General features: G+C 40.4%; 1 protein-coding gene across 1 annotated transcript in view; it reads right to left on the bottom strand.

The window, feature by feature from the left end:
* The window catches only part of thsd7aa (thrombospondin, type I, domain containing 7Aa), a gene marked incomplete at both ends in the record, with an annotated part of 202,579 nt that overhangs the window by 54,701 nt on the left and 130,679 nt on the right, over positions 1-17,199 (bottom strand). The window contains 4 exons of the mRNA XM_083925993.1: positions 477-592; positions 8,655-8,895; positions 15,203-15,241; positions 15,560-15,754. Of these exons, the coding sequence (XP_083782119.1) occupies positions 477-592; positions 8,655-8,895; positions 15,203-15,241; positions 15,560-15,754 (591 nt within the window). The remainder of the gene's footprint in view (positions 1-476; positions 593-8,654; positions 8,896-15,202; positions 15,242-15,559; positions 15,755-17,199) is intronic.

The raw sequence follows: 17,199 nt of genomic DNA, 5'->3' as shown, positions 1-17,199 counted from the left end.
ATGCGTGCATGTTCCCCACAACCCCCAACCCTGAGTCCACCAGTGATTCTGTACCAACATCGTAATCATTTTTAACCCCTTTATAAAATAATACCTTGAAGATCCGTAGGAAAATAATAATATAAGAGCACAGTTCTTGCTCACTAACCCTACTTACCAAATTCCTTGCTACTCACTGGTATTTTCCTTTTAGAAAATAGTGATTTGAATCATTGCATTTCCTTAAAATGTATTAAACATTTCAAAATCCAAACTGAATTGGATTTTTTGACATTCTGACTCAGTATGCATGATGATTTAATTATCTCTGCGGTTGCTGAAATAATGATGAGCACATTTGGTATGCTTAATTAATTGAGAAACACAGTCATACAAGCTTAAATGAATCCTCTCATTTGACTGTGGTACATTTGGCCTTCGTACCACCCCACAAGCCCTCACTGTGTGTACTGGAGCCAACAAAGAGCCGGAGCTACCTGCTTGACATGTTGATGGACAGGGGCTCCAGTCGCTGTATGGCGTGACGATACAGTCTCTCTTGCATGGCAGTAAGCAGGGCCTGACGGTGTCTGGGCGCAGACTCTCCGGACACCTGAAAGTACATCATTGACATGCTCAGACAAACACACAGAATACCCTTAAATATTTGAGAGATCTGCTGGATCAGAGCCAAAGGAGCATGCTGGGGTTCACTTGGAGACTCCCAATGTGCCTAACTTCAGCACTGGATCTTTTTGAGACTGTGAGTGCAGTACAGGATAGTGAAGATAGGCACTTCCATTCTTAAAATTGTGCATGTTTCTGATATGTTTTTCCATGTTTTAGCTCTTTACTGCAGCTCATTACATTTGAAATGAAACAAATACTGTGAGGTTCAAAAACAGTATCAGTTGTTTGCAATAGATACATTATACCTAAATACTACAACAGTGTATTTTACTTTAGCTGACAAGCTTTAAATAGTAATGTGAATTACTGGGTGAATGACTCATCTGTAAGAACAAACATGAAAACAAGAAAACCATGTATCTTCAATAATGGCTGTTTTTAGATAAGTTAAAGAAGGAAAAAGAAATAAATGAGATAGGAAGGGGTTAATGGAGCATGCTGTCCTTGTTCACTGCTTGTACATACACCTACGCAAAATAATGCACTGTAATTTGAATGTAATCCAAGTATTCATTACTGTAGAAATTACATCCAGAGGAAGAAGGGAATCAAGTGACGTAGTATAAAAGTGCCAAAATGCACATATTGAGGTGGCTTGGGGTGATGGATGGGTCCTAAAACACAGGAGTTTCACCTGGGGGACTGGTGTCCAGCAAGTACTAAGCCAAACCACAACCTTTTTTGTGATCTCAAGCGTCACCTTTTGTTGTCTAAACTTAACCATTAAGGTCACGTACCAGTAGCTGTTTCACAGCATTAAAAAGAATGCCATATTTTGTGAGATACCAACAAACCCGAATATGTTGCGAGTGATGTGAGAAAAGTAACATTCTACTGATCCTCATGCATTGGGATGTGTGTTTGAATACAGATGTAGAAACTTGAAATGTGAGTGTTAACCCATTCCCGTTCCTCAACGTATTTTCATCAACAGGTTTGTATGATATCTTACGCAATATGGCATTCTATTAAATGCTGTGAAACAGGTTCTTATGATATCTTGTGAAATATGGCATTCTGTTTTACGCCGTTAAACGGCGACCGGAAGTGGGCCAGACCATTTAAAGCTGTAGTCGGCAAGTCTGGCAGATTAAGTTTACTCAGTCAGATTTGGAACATTTACAACTCTCACGCCCGTCCCCCTCTACCACAAGCTCCTCCACTCCCTCCCATCAAGTGCTTGTCAGTGCGCGTGCACCAGATTCCTGTAGACGTGTATACGTGTGTCTTCTCTCATCAATAACAGCATGGGGTACACGCTACATGGAGGTAGGCTGGCTAATTTACTCATAGATAGCAACTGCTAATGTCATTGAGCGTTTGCCTAGCTTGAGGCGTATGTCTGTGATATTGTAATATGCACGAGCAGGTAGGGGGATCTGTGGCATGTGCATGAGCTGTGAACTGCGCTGAGTGGTGGATTTTTGCAAAACAAACATTTTTTTTCTCCTAAAACCGGATGATCTATGTTGTTCTATCGGAGTATCATGTCGGTTTCAGTGAATATGATCAAACAACTGTTGCCGACTGCATCTTTAGGTTTCGGGGAAAAGGTGTTGGTTAGGTTCAGGTACCAAAACTACAGGTACGTGAACAGTTAAGCTTAGGCAAGAAGGTTAGGATTAGAAAAAAATATTTTGGTTTGGCTTAGTACCTCCAGGACACAAACACAACCTGGGACATGAACACCGGTCCATCCAGTGAAAGTCCTGTGTTTTGGGACCCATTCACTACTCACTACTGCCTCTTTATGTAGACTTTAAGTTCTCTTACAGCTAAAATACATGACAAAGGGACGTGCAAAGGGATCCAGATCATCTTTAAACATATGATACTCATTTTTCACTCAACACAGTTTAACCTGTTGAATGGTGGCATAGCTGCTCGCAGAGATAGAAAAAAAAAAAGCGGAGCAACGCGGGCCTAGGGTTCTTTTGCCCATGTTGCTGCTTTAATAGGATATAATGGATGTGTTCAGCTGTTGGCATCCCATGACAGCCGTATAGCATCTAGTACGCAGCCCATGGAGTTTAGCCGTTATCACCTGATTCCCTTCTTTGCTCCGGATGTAACTTCTACAGTAAGTTATGAATGGATTATGAGTTATAGTGCATACTTTTGGTATGTATACCAAATGTGTATGTGTATGATATGTACTGTATATACAGTGAAGAAAATAAGTATTTGAACACTCTGCTATTTTGCAAGTTCTCCCACTTAGAAATCATGGAGGGGTCTGAAATTTTCATGGTAGGTCCATGTCCACTGTGTGAGAGATAATCTAAAAAGAAAAACCCAGAAATCCCAATCTATGATTTTCTAACAATTTATTCGTGTGATACAGCTGAAAATAAGTATTTGAAAACCAACGTTAATATTTGGTAGAGTAGCCTTTGTTTGCAATTACAGAGGTCAAACGTTTCCTGTAGTTCTTCACCAGGTTTGTACAGACTGCAGGAGGGATTTTGGCCCACTCCTCCACACAGATCTTCTCTAGATCAGTCAGGTTTCTGGGCTGTCGCTGAGAAACACGGAGTTTCAGCTCCCTCCAAAGATTTTCAATTGGATTTAGGTCTGGAGACTGGCTAGGCCACTCCAGAACCTTGATATGCTTCTTACGAAGCCACTCCTTGGTTTTCCTGGCTGTGTGCTTTGGGTCATTGTCATGTTGGAAGATCCAGCCACGACTCGTCTTCAATGATCTGACTGAGGGAAAGAGGTTGTTCCCCAAAATCTCACAATACATGGCTGCAGTCATCCTCTCCTTAATACAGTACAGTCGTCCTGTCCCATGAGCAGAAAAACACCCCCCAAGCATGATGCTACCACCCCCATGCTTCACAGTAGGGATGGTGTTCTTGGGATGGTATGCATCATTCTTCTTCCTCCAAACACGCTTAGTGGAATTATGACCAAAAAGGTCCATTTTGGTCTCATCTGACCACGGCAAACTTAAGACGGGCCTTAACATGTGCTGGTTTAAGCAGGGGAACCTTCCGTGCCATGCATGATTTCAAACCATGACGTCTTAGTGTATTACCAACAGTGACCATGGAAACGGTGGTCCCAGCTCTTTTCAGGTCATTGACCAAGTCCTGCTGTGTAGTTCTGGGCTGATTCCTCACCTTTCTTAGCATCATTGAGACCCCACGAGGTGATATCTTGCATGGGGCTCCACTCCGATTGAGATTGACCGTCATGTTTAGCTTCTTCCATTTTCTAATGATTGCTCCAACAGTGGACCTTTTTTCACCAAGCTGCTTGGCAATTTCTCCGTAGCCCTTTCCAGCCTTGTGGAGTTGTACAATTTTGTCTCTGGTGTCTTTGGACAGCTCTTTGCTCTTAGCCATGCTGAATGTTTGGGTCTTACTGATTGTATGGGGTGGACAGGTGTCTTTATGCAGCTAACGACCTCACACAGGTGCATCTGATTCAGGATAATACAGTGGAGTGGAGGAGGACTTTTAAAGGCGGACTAACAGGTCTTTGAAGGTCAAAATTCTAGCTGATAGACAGGTGTTCAAATACTTATTTTCAGCTGTATAACACAAATAAATTGTTAAAAAATCATAGATTGTGATTTCTGGAATTTTTTTAGATTTTTTAGATTATCTCTCACACAGTGGACATGGACCTACCATGAAAATTTCAGACCCCTCCATGATTTCTAAGTGGGAGAACTTGCAAAATAGCAGAGTGTTCAAATACTTATTTTCTTCACTGTATATATATATATGTAGGAACAGTCAATGAAAACAGTCTGCCCAGGGACACCTTAGATTTGAAATACACTCTAATGCTTTTCCATTTTGTAACAACTTGTCCAAACTGTCTTGTTTCAGAATCGTTTCTGGATCGATTTCATCTCAAATGATCCCTTTTTGAAAACAATTATAATCTGAAAATAATTTCCTTTAAAGAAAATCTGCATTTCAGTTCATCAGTAGTTGTTTCCCTGGCTGCACTGATACAGTACTTAACACATTCCCAAATTCTGAAAACCCTTCCCCATAGGAAAGCAAGGACGTCTTCTATTTGCAAAGCAAACCAGAAAATTAACCCTGCTCAGCATTCCCATGGCAGCTTTTCTTGCAGAATTAAAATTATGTGAGAAAAGAAGCTCTATAGCAAACACAGATAGAAATAGATGTGCTCACGTTCAAAATAAGTATGCTTTTTTTTTAACTAATCACAGTTTTTACCACAATGGATCCACACCTAATTAATATCCTAATACATATTTCATATTTGTTATCATGCTTATGCATTACAATGATCTAATGCCAGTGTGTGTTTACTGGTGGCAGTCCTCACATCCTGGCCACAGCTGGTGCTGCTGGTGAAAGCGGGTGCCCTTCTCTTCACTGATGTGAAAGTGTGTCCCAAGGCTGCAGGCGCACTGCTCAGCATGTAACAGTAGGTTTAGGGGTAAGCGCAGGAATAAAGAGTGAGATTAATTTCCATACACAGCATGGGGGCTAGGGGGTTTGCCTGCGTACTGCTCCCAGAATAATGCTCCCGTTCTGTTGAATAAATAAATAGATAATTCATGTTCCCAGGAGATGCCTTCAGCTCATCAGCTAACACCTCTGCCAGACACCAGTAACAACAGACTAACACAACCTGCCATGTGCAAACAAAGTCTGCAACCATAAACAAAGGCTGCCTTTCACTTATACAAATGGAAGCTTTAGAATGGAAGCACTGTTAATTATGTCACAACCTGGGGAGTTATGGATTACCCTAACCACTCAGTAGTGAATGATGTATATGCCCAGCCGATAAGAGGAACAGTGAATGTAACAGTTTTGAAAGCAATTGGAGACATATGCTGATTTAATTTAAGGTAAATAACACCACATCTGTGTCAAAACAATTGGTGGGCACAACACCAGAACTATTTGAATCAATGAATAAATCTAAAGGTACGTTCATACAATTGAAAACGACCTTTTTGTTTCACCGTTGTTCTAGAAAAGTTTTCTGTCCACGCGTCCTCAGCTCAAGAAATATCTGCGTATACATGAAACCAGTGAAACCAACTAAAAACACTGTAGTACACATGCCAGGCCTGGATGTGGCACTGTAATTGCGACAGAAATACACCAACAAGGAGAAGGAGAGACGGGGAGACGCTGTTTAGAATACAAACACCAGAGAGTTTTCTTGCCAAATCTATCTGACTGTTTCTGGTGTTATTGGAGACATTTGTGGTGTTTTGGACTCTGATGCACCAATCACTCTGTAGTTAGTGTCCTCAACGAGCAGAGGGTGCTGCTGTGAGCCCCTTCCCCGTCCCAAAGCACTCACAGACGGGCACTGTCTCACTAGATTAAGCGACTTTTCACACCTTCTTAGAAACTTTATTTTTAAAAACAGACTAAGGACCAATTCAGAAATCTGTGGTCGGCCTAATTCATTTCCATGCATGTGGCTCAGAGTCTAGTTCAGTAAACAGTCTATGGGTCCGTCTCTCTCCTCTCACGCAGCAGCACTGTTGTTTTTATGTGACGCCGCGGAGTTAAGGTTGGAGGTGGGGCAATGACACCATCATTTAACAAAGTATTTCACCGTCCAGATTACACCGCTGGCCCGCTTTGAGGCTCCGATTAGTGTGGATGGTCGGCCAAAACGATACTATAGTTGTGCAGTTACAGGAAAACATGTCTCCGTGTGGACGGGCCTTAAGCTTTGGGAGGTGATTGAGATTCTGGAAGAGGGTTACTGATTGCTAATAATAAATGCCAAGATTCTAATTTGTAAATTTTCATACGGAAATACGATGGGGTTGTCTTTTTCACTTTGAAAGGTAAAATGTTCAAATGTGGGAGGAGCTGCTGTTTTTTACCCATGTAAATTCACATTTAAAATGGATTTGATATCTTAATTTTACTGATCAGGTTTCCTGGGTAATCCATGACACTGTGACCTATAGGTTTATGTTGTGGTCATTAATGTTCATTACTCCACCTCTTTTTCTGAGACACAATGTCTTTGGTGTCAGTTCAGTATAATCGATGGCAGGGGTTAAAACTAACTTTTTTTCACCACCGTCCCGGAATCGTCCCGAAAAACACTTTTGAATCGTCCCAAATTTTTCCAAAAATCTTTTTGGCATTTTGAGTTGTTACTTACTGATAATATAATAAAAGCACAATATATTATGTTGATAAAATAATATATTTATTTCCAGACTATATTTGTTTAGCTTGTACCTCTTTTATATTGTTTTTAATTGTTCTTATTGTTTGTTTAATGTACCAAAAGGAGTTGCACAATTTTATAACAATGTCAATAAAACCTATTATATTGTATTTAAGATGACAACCAACACCCTTAGCCACAGAACTGTGGTCTTCTGCCACTACTCCTCCATTTAGTGACTGCATTTTTTGAGTTGAATTTGTCATGAAGACATTGTACCAGCAAGTTAAAGTATCAGGTGTTTTATAAACCAAAATAATGAAAATACACATAGATTTAGAGCTGGCTATCTCTGAAGCTAACATACTGACATTAAAAGCAATTGGTAATAGCCCTGCTAACGTAAACTTTGACAGTCTACCTGTTTGTTGATGGTGGATAACTTGCTTTTACCACCATAATCAGAAAAGTTGAGTATGATAACCAACAATCTCAGTGTGGTGAATACAGTTTAGTGTGTTATTACCTTGTTTCAATAGTATAATAGTGTACATATGCTTACGTTCGCTAGCTAGCCGACAATGCTAATCAGCTTACCAGTTACTACTAGAGTCTAGACAATAAAATGAAAGTGATGGAATATCTTACACTGGCATCGTTAGCCACTAAAAGCTTCCTGCCCCGAGACTCACATGCATCGTTATCGTTGCCGAAAATGGCGGTGCTGATTTAACGTTACTGGCTAAACGTTACCTCAGGCTCTGTGGGTCGTACTGGGGGGCTGGGCTCTGTGCCGGGTGCAGTCAGACTGCCCCTCTTTTAGCTTCAGCCAGCGCAGCATGGCCGAGCACCACAGCACAGTGACAGCAAAGAGTAACACAGTACGGTGACAGTGAAGTACCGTCGTTTAAGCTCGAGCGGCAGCAGTGCGAGAGCAGCCCGTGCGTCTCACTGAACAAAAAAACACAAGCGTGCAGAGCGCGTCAGCAAACTGAACGAAGCTCCGTCATTTTCCATTTTTTTCCACGGACCACAAACCAGTTTTGGTTTGAAGAAAGTGTTAAAAAATTCAACAGAAAAATTAAGTCAGTGCCCACAAAACTCTCTGCGTCCCGAGGTCGATCCGAGAAAGAAGATTGAACAACCCGGTGAAAAATAATTACGTACCGAGACGACAGGATGTCGTTAATCTAAGCCCTGGTCGGTGGCTTTAAATGATAGTCATAATCCTCATATGCTGCTGCCATCGGAGAAGGAGCCAGTCAGATATGCAAATCAGAGACCTAACAAATTCAGAATCCTTTGTGATGCAATTGGGATGGAAACTCTGCACCAAAGTAGCCTGATCTATCCAAAACTGACTCTGAATCTGAAAGAGAGCTTATTTAAAGCGTTAGCTACAACATTTTAAACTTAGTGATTGGATGGATGCATCATTGCATTACTGAAATGCACCTCTCACAATGTAGATAACCTTCCTCCTTCCTCCTACAGATGATTTCACTGGGGACGTTTTATGTCAAGTCTTGAAAGTGCACCAACTCTCATCTTCATTGTCTTTTCAGGAAATAAACGATGCATGATCCCTCAACCCCAAAATAACCCCTCATTGCTAAAAGTAATTATTATAAGGATCCAATAAAAATTATATTTACATACTCTCACATCCTGGTGGTGGGTGGGCTGAAACCTGCCCCACAAGCCAGCCCGTTCTACCTGAGCATCAAGGCCTAATTACTTATACCATGTTAGTCATTTGACACCACTTACATAGTCCTGTTTAACACTCAATTTAACAGAGATGGCATTCATGTACTATTAGCAGTTATGTGAAATCTTACTTCTTTGGAGGAACCTGGCCGACATTGACCCGGACACAGATAACCTTGCGGGTTTGCATCCCCACTGAGCAGGAGGCATCGTCGCCACGTGTTCGGCCCGAGGACATGTTGGTGGCTGGGATGGAGGAGTCTTCTATGCACTGCCCCCATGGGCCGGTCTGCCAGTGGTACACAGTGCAGGGATGGTCATTGCAGTTCCTCACCTCCTGCAGGGAACTAATATTGGGACATTGTATTCCACCTGAGAAATGACGGAACACAAACTAGCGTTAACGTTGTAGCTGTGCAAAAGAGGAAACCAAACATCAAACAAGACATCAACACCAATACAAGAAGATAGAATACTTGCTGGAAGCTTTTGGTATAAAAGGGTAGTCTAGAATCACGTAGGAAAAGACAGCATCAAGGTACTCAAAAAAAGTCTGTAGTATTCAAGTCTCTCAAGGCCGGTCTGAGACATTTCTAATACATCTTGATTGTCGCTGTCTGATAGGTGGTTTGACTCACACTGGTCTCTTTCTTGGCCTCATTTGAACATAGTGTAGACCCAATGCATACCCGATTTTGAATCAATCTTGAAACTGCTCTAACTTAGTCTTGTCCCTAACTGGATTTAAGTAATATTGCCACAGTCCTGTATTTGGCCTGCCAGAGCTGTAAGGCAGCATTGTCCAAGTTGTTTTGGCCCCATAACCTCTATCAAAGTATAAACCCTTGGATCTCTCATGAGCCAGAATCAACAACTAATGAAATCGATATAAAGAGAAACAGAGCTTCAAAGGTTGCCAACACATTGGTATATTTATTTAGTGCTAACCAATGCTAACAGGAATGCTGCACCGAGTTTCAGAGTGAGCTGCTAGCTTTTAATAGATTTGTTTGCAAATGGACATGAAAAGAGAGACTTGTACAAAGAAACAATCAATACACGCCAGAACTAGAGATGCACCGATCCGATACCCGGATCGGATACATGCCAATACACCAGTTGGAATGGGAGTCCTAGCACTGGCTTCCAGTGTCCGGTGTATTTAAATGTGTTTTTAAGTTATGCTTCTTGTATATAAAGGTCTAAACTCAAAGACTTCCTGTTGCATATTCTCAATCAATCTTTTTTTTTTAATCCCATATACTTTTATCTTTGAGTTGTTTTATTATATTATTATTCATGTTGCATTGGCTTCTTATTCACTGTTATTATTGTTTTAACTGTACCTATTTTCTATGTAAAGCAGTTGGAGCTGCATTTAGTGCATGCATTGTGCTATAAATAACATGTATTTAATATGTAGGTAGTCATTGTGGTACAGCACTGTATCTTTAAATATGGAAGGCACTGGTAGTAATCTCCATGGAATATAAAGACAAAGCGCAATTTGGATGCCCGCTTTTTAAACTAAAAATTAGCAGTGGCACACTCCATACAAATATAAAGCACCTGCTGTGTGGTGGGACTTTACTGAGGAGATGAATGACTGGGCTGTTGAAAGAATTGGCAAACCTGGCTGGACTATATTCAAGTCAGATTTCACAGAGAAGTTTAACAGAAAATCCAAGCAAATAATGCTACCAAGTTCTGAGTATGATGCTCAAGTTTTAATGTGATGCCTGCATTGTAGTTGGCCAAAGATGGCGATAGAAAGTTAGAGGAATTTGCACATTACTGCTTTTTAAACTGATTGTAAGGGGTTAATTGTTTGAAACGCTTCGCACAGGTTCTATTTCTCTCTCTGTGTAAAAACAAGTCTAAACCCAACACTGCCTAAAAAGTACAGTATGCAAAATGTAGGATATTGCCCTATATACCTCGTCATCAAGAAGAGGACACTTCTCTTTTACACTAACTTTCTCTGTGTAATTTGATCAATAATATTTTAGGCATCAGTCAAGCCTCGTCGTTTAAGTTAGTCCTCGTGTTTTTGATCCAAGCTTTCTTTTTTAAAGCCAGTCAACAGTGCAAAGTTACCATGACTAAGTTTATATCAAAATCCAGCATTGCCAAGAGCTTGCAAAAGAAACCAACTTACTCTCATCCACCTACCTCTAAAAGTGAGGTAAGTTGAGTTGGTAAAGTTTAATGAGCAGATGTGGTGACCACTGGCTATTTGATATCAAACTTTTTCTTTCAATAAAAGAATGATTTTGAAAAAGTGTTAAATATAGTCTTGTTATATTTAAGGGCTCTATTTCATATCATAGATTTTGCCATCGCCCATCCATTTTCTGTGTTATTTTCATGTGTGTAATTTCATGTTATAGCCTAATATATAAATGATATAAATAATGTATGAATATATTCGTAATTAAAATAAATAACCAAAAGCCTGACTGTGATCTTTTATTCTGTCTTTCTGTCTTTTGTGGTCAATGTTTTATCAGAACAAGTGTTTTCAGATTGAGATTGATTAACAAAGTTGATTGAAAAATGGATCCTTATAAAATGACTAGCGTCTCTTACTTTAACAGGTATTAAACCTTCGGCAAAGTTTAATAAAATCCAGTAGATACCGATGTGGTGCCCTTTTTAACAAGGAAAAATTAATTAGCCTAATTTAGAATGAATAAGATGATTCATTTATTTCTTAACACTTATTCATGGAATATCTAATCTCCTCTCTTCTTTTACAAATGAACAGTAAAAGACTTAAACCCACTTCCAGGATCACACTTCTTCTCACTCCACAAGGACCTGGGTTAAAACTAACATCGTTAAGAACTTTCCCAGCATTCAGATGCCCTAGCTTAGGAAAATATCCGTAATGTAAATTTATAAAAGGGATTAATATAAAAATTATATAATGCTACGAACAGCTAAATGCACCATAACTTTACACGACGTTAACATAAATGTTTGAGAAGGCCTATTCATAGACTCATGCTGTTGAAAATATTTCATTGTGTGTTTTATACAACACATAGGCTACATCAGTTCAACCCCAATGCATCATGTGTTGGCCAGATAATGGGGATCTCATACACATGTATTGGAAGTTCACATACGCAATATTTATGATATTTATATTCATATAGACAGACGCAAAAAAAATGGATATCTATTAACTCAACCTATATAATAACATTGGTGGAGATAACTACCATCATGCATCCATAAAAAATGTACAATATTAAAGAGCAAACAATTCAATTTGACAAGGTATGGGGCAAAATACAGGGGGCATTTATCTCAATAGAAAAGTATATTTTTGTATGTGAAGTGAAGCATTGATGGGATGTTTTTATCAAAGACGTTGAGACAATGCTAAATACGTAAATGATGTTGTGAAGGGATGAGGCAATGGAATTAGTAAATGATGCATGTATTGACACATGTAAACAAAAAACATTCAAATGTTCTCTATCAAAGCCCAGTAACAGACAGTAACAGAGTTCAGGTTGGCTGGCAGTAAGGCGTTATCCCATGCTCTATGAGTCTATGCTATAGATTAGCTTTTAGCTTTGATTTTCCCATGACTTGTTGGAAAACAAACAAGGCTGAAGCAGCATGAGGGATCAATCAGAGTGTCTCTTGATGATGACTGGCTGCAAGGATTGACAGAGCTGAGATGACCTGGGGGGCAGAATCTATACAGAGCCAGAAGCCTGGATAAGGACCCAGGTGGGGTCTGCACACCATGTGACCCTCTTAACCACAAAACCTTGTCATCTGCAGCAGCTATCACCTTGGCAAAAGAGAGTCCCAGAGGAGAACGTCAGCCATTAGCGCCTCAGAAGGCACTGAAGGATGGAGTGACTGAGTGTCTGAATTGGACATGAGAAAGAGCCTTATACACAAGATGTGACTGACCTCTGTGTAACAGAACAGTCATTTATAAAAGAAATTGTATTTCATCAGGGCTTTCATTTATCACACATGGAGCACATTAACTCATAGAAAGTTACACATTATTACTGCACTGGCTAATTAAGCCATTAAGTGCTACCAATCAAACTCAACATGTATTTGAACTGAAATGATCGCCTTGTGGTTGTTTGCCTCCATCAACCACAGTGTTTCCCAAACATAGACCAATGTCCGCCACAAATTGACTCCAGGTTTTTTGCAATTTTTCAATGCGCTTTTGAAATATTGTTACTTTTTTCCATCTCCGCATAGCACTCTTTCTCCCTGTCATTCTCGTACACACACACAGGGACGCACACCTCACTACAGCCTGCTTGTGTGCTGACGGTCTGCAGTGTGTGTGCACAGTTTCGCTCTGACATCTGGTTGGTTCTGAAATCTGAGCTAGGGATGTAACGATGCATTTTTGAGACAGTTAAAATCGATTAAAATGTGTGACGATTCCAATAGGTTGAGATGAAAAATGAATAGCATTGCGCTATCTACTTTTCACTTTGTTTGTTAACATCGGTGCAAAGATGGCGGCGAGCACAGCAGGTCGCTCCGGTCTGTTTTATCAGAGGTTCTAACTGTTTGATTTCCTGTCCTACGCGCTGTCAGTGACACAGACTGGCAGCGGTGCGGAGCAAGTTATTACGTAAATCATTTCAAGAATAGCTCAGTACGCTACGGAGGCTAGTCTGTGTGTTCAGTTCAACTTTTGGAAAAGAAAAGGAAATGTGCACTGTTTTGCAGTTTATACCTCAGAAATAATCATTCTTAAATTTGAGAATAGCCTACACATTTGGTAGAATTTATCACTTTTTGTTAAAAACATCTTATTGTGAACTCAGTAACATAAAATGGAATCCAATCGTGAGTTGAGTCAGTGTATCCTTACATCCCTACCGATCAGTCTCCTTAAACTGTGTTTAATAACAGGCTTCTGGTCCAGCTGCTGTATTGCTATCGGTGTTACGGTTACTGTTGTCAGGCACCTGGCCTTGTTAAAGATTGTCCAAACATACACAATAATAAAGCAAAAGAAAAGCTCTGTCATTTCCGTCATGGTGCCAAAAAGATATTTCAGTAAAAAAAAAAGGTTTTTCTGAAGGTCAAAGGGACTGGGTGGCTCTAATGTGTCCCACATAAATATATACAAGTATAGCCTAATAGATGCCACATCCAAACTGTCAAGACTTCATATATGTATGAAGACTTTGAAGGAATTGAATCAAAGGTTGTAAGTGTATTTTTCTTCAGATCTCTACATTCAGAACAGTTTGAAGATCAGTGTCACCAGTTCAGTTTCTGAGTTATGAAACATTATGATGTCACAGTGAAGCTGACCTTTGACCTTTTGGATAGAAAATGTCATCACTTCATTATTTGTATCAGATTTGAAGACATTCCCCCAGGGGTTCCTGAGATAACTCGTTCACAAAAATGGGACATGACATGAGGTCATTGGTCATTGCCCATTATTTCCAGTTAACTTTCAGCTCCTCTCAGCTGAAGTACAACTAACTGATAGAAATGATGCCAAATTGTGACATGTGACAAGACCCAGGTTTTATAAAATAAATAAGAAGTCACTGTAATCATATTGCTGGCATTGAGAATCTGCATACATGTATTCAATAAAAATGTGCGTTATTTCACTCCTCTCAACTGCTTTACTCTTTATTATGTGAACTACGTTGAATACTGAAGTCATTTCCAACTCGTCTCTGTTAGCGATAGCTAATAGTCAGGAGAGGTCTATCTGACTTGATGCCTCATTCAGCACACCACTTCAACCTGGCTCGATGCTCTCATCCAACACCACAGCAGTTTCTGTCTCCTAAATGCTAGGAAAGCTTTTAAACAAGGCACAGCGTGCAGCCTGCAGCCCGCATCGTGTTCTGGCAGGGAAATCTTCCTGAAGCCCAGCATGAGCGATGGAGTAGGAGTATCCATTCACATGGAAATCTATTATGTACAACCAGCTCCTTACTCCAGCGTGGATGCTGCGTTGTTGTGAATATGCAAAAGACAGCATGTCACTGTGGCCCACAACTCAATATGACAAATGCTGTTAAAATGATTGCAGGGATATAAAAGACAAAATTCTGATCTGCTGCCAAGCCAGAGGCTAACCATATGTGCAGCCTGCCTTTTTTTTTATCCTAACAAGGATCGGTGAGAATGTTCCAGCTCTCGCAGTGTGATTGGCAGCTTGGAGGGTTGGGCTTGAACCCAGAGGTGCTCGCTTCAGTGTCATTCCAGCACCATTTAGATACCTACTCTTTACCTTGGGGTTTGAAACACTTAATGCTAAGGAATACTAGTTTCTACTACTCATGTGTAAGAGTGTATTTTCTATTTTAAAGCACAGGGATTCTGCTGGGCAAGTAGAGCGGCAGGAATAGATTACATCAAGGTAGACACATTTCTACAACCCTCTAGTTAAATATACGGAGGCTATGTACTACATCAGCAAAAAAAACACACTTGCTGTCGTCTAAGAACATCAAATATTAATGTACCGAAGATTGGATTGACCAATGACAGCAGGGAGGGACCTTGAACAGAAGTAAAGGCAAAAACTGTGTGAACCTATTAAAAGAACATATTATAGAATCTAGCTAGACAATGTGGTTATGAACACAGTGCTTTGAGCTTGCTACAGTTCAGCAGGCGTGTTATTTTTCCAGTCACTTCTTACCCTGCATCACAGTGACCCACGCCACAATCTTTGCAGTTGCTGTAGAGGAACACACAGAATAATTCATTTCACTTTGACATTTCACTTGTGGTAAAAATAGAGGATAGGTAAATGTCATACGCAGCAAGTTTTGAGACTTGCACTACGAGCATCACTGTGGGACTAGACAACTATAGGTCTGTCAAAGCAGATAATGATGGTCTTTGTGGATAGCTGGGTCAGTGCTAAGGTTACCTGGTGTCTCTGTTCATATCAGATGACAATTATTCCTAATTGACTGAAAGGTAGTATATGAGTCCAAACCAAATATCTGTCCGACACCAGTGTGTCTTGCACTGCTTTGTTCACTGTTCCTACCTTCTCCTGCGTTGTAGGCGAGGATGGAGCGAGCTCTGGTCTGCTTCCCCTCCGTGTTTTTCCCAGAGCAGGTGTGGGAGCACAGAGACCAGGTAGTCCAGGGGCTCAGGGCACAGTCCTTTGGGCAAGGCACCTCACATATGGCTGGCATTGGCAGGATGGCATCACGGCAGAGCTGTCTCTCCACATACTCACCTGGATGGACACATTTAGAATATTGAAAACGTATCAGAAGACAAAATCAATTAAAAAGAACCTAGACAAGACCCAATTCCAGCCTGATTCCAGCCAGCCAAATGTGATGTAATGTCACGTAGGAAAAAAAAAATTGACTGTTGCTAACAGGACTGCAGCTGCCAGCGCTACTGTGCATGACCATTACATTCTACAATAGAAAGAATCCTGAATCACTTAAGGGAATGGGATGTTTCTGGTTCATATCGGAGGTCTTTTTTAAAGGATCTGATTTTGGAGGGATGGAGGTGCTGACATGGTCAATATTGATCCAGATCTGCAGGCTGTCTTCATTCCAACCCCATTCTATCCCAGCCCATTCTCTCACTGAAGTACCATTTCTGTGAAAATCTCATTGTGAAAGGCTGGGAGAATGGCAACCAGTGAGTCCAATGACATGTCTGGGGCCCCGGGGAAAACAGATCCATTTTCATCAGAAGGAGACAACAAGAGATCAATAAGAGGCCAGTCAAGAGAAACTCTGAGGGATGACATATGGCTGTGGGGGTGGGGTTGTGATGGGGGACATATGGAGCCTTGACTTCCATGTGATAGATGCCGAAGGTAATCATTAAAGTGTCTGTATGGAACTGATGGCTTTCATGAGTTCTTTGTTAGTGGGGTACTGCATGAGTTGACTGTTGATAATTAATCACAACCTAAAGTCTAAACTAGTAAACTCAGAACAGTGAAGCAACAATAAGTAAGACATCCAGCTAGAAAGGAAGAACTATAACAATACATACTGTACATGTTGTGGTTGGTCATCTTTCAGATGGACCATTATTATAACACAAATCAGATGGAGTTGCTAAGTTACTGGAAAACGGCATTGAGAGAGCAAGACCTGCATAGTGACTCCAAACCAGACATTAAAATAGATGTAGTAAACAGTATGATCCCAGGAGAGCTTACCTATGTTCCCCAGGTCCTACGTTCCCCGCTTTGTATACGATTGGGGAACATCGGACCCTTTTTTTTAAAAAAAAGGTCCGATGTTCCCCGCTTTTCCCAAAAAGGTCCGATATTCCCCTCTTTGTATTTGACCGGGGAAAATAGGAACTTTTTTTTTTTTTTTTAAAAAGGTCTGATGTTTACCACTTTGTATGTAACATAGGGATGACCACCAATCTCAGTTGGCTGTTAATTTGTGATCAAAATTTTGTCTACACCAGCGATTTTTAAGATCTGAGACTGTGGGCAATTTAATTACATAGTCACCTGTCTGGATCTGATTGGATCTGACCTGATGTATTTGCATGACATTAAGTGGTGTGTTGGCATCTGTATAGACGCTGAGGAAGTCAGTTTGGTCAGATTTGGGTAAACACAAATACATTGTTTCAATTAAATAATGGGTTATATATTATAAATATTATTTGCATGCAAAAATATGCCTACTTTAC

This window comes from Echiichthys vipera (genome assembly GCF_963691815.1).
Source record: "Echiichthys vipera genome assembly, chromosome: 13".
NCBI lineage: Eukaryota > Metazoa > Chordata > Actinopteri > Perciformes > Trachinidae > Echiichthys > Echiichthys vipera.
Note: the sequence above shows the minus strand (reverse complement) of the source record. Positions and strands in the feature narration are given on the sequence as shown.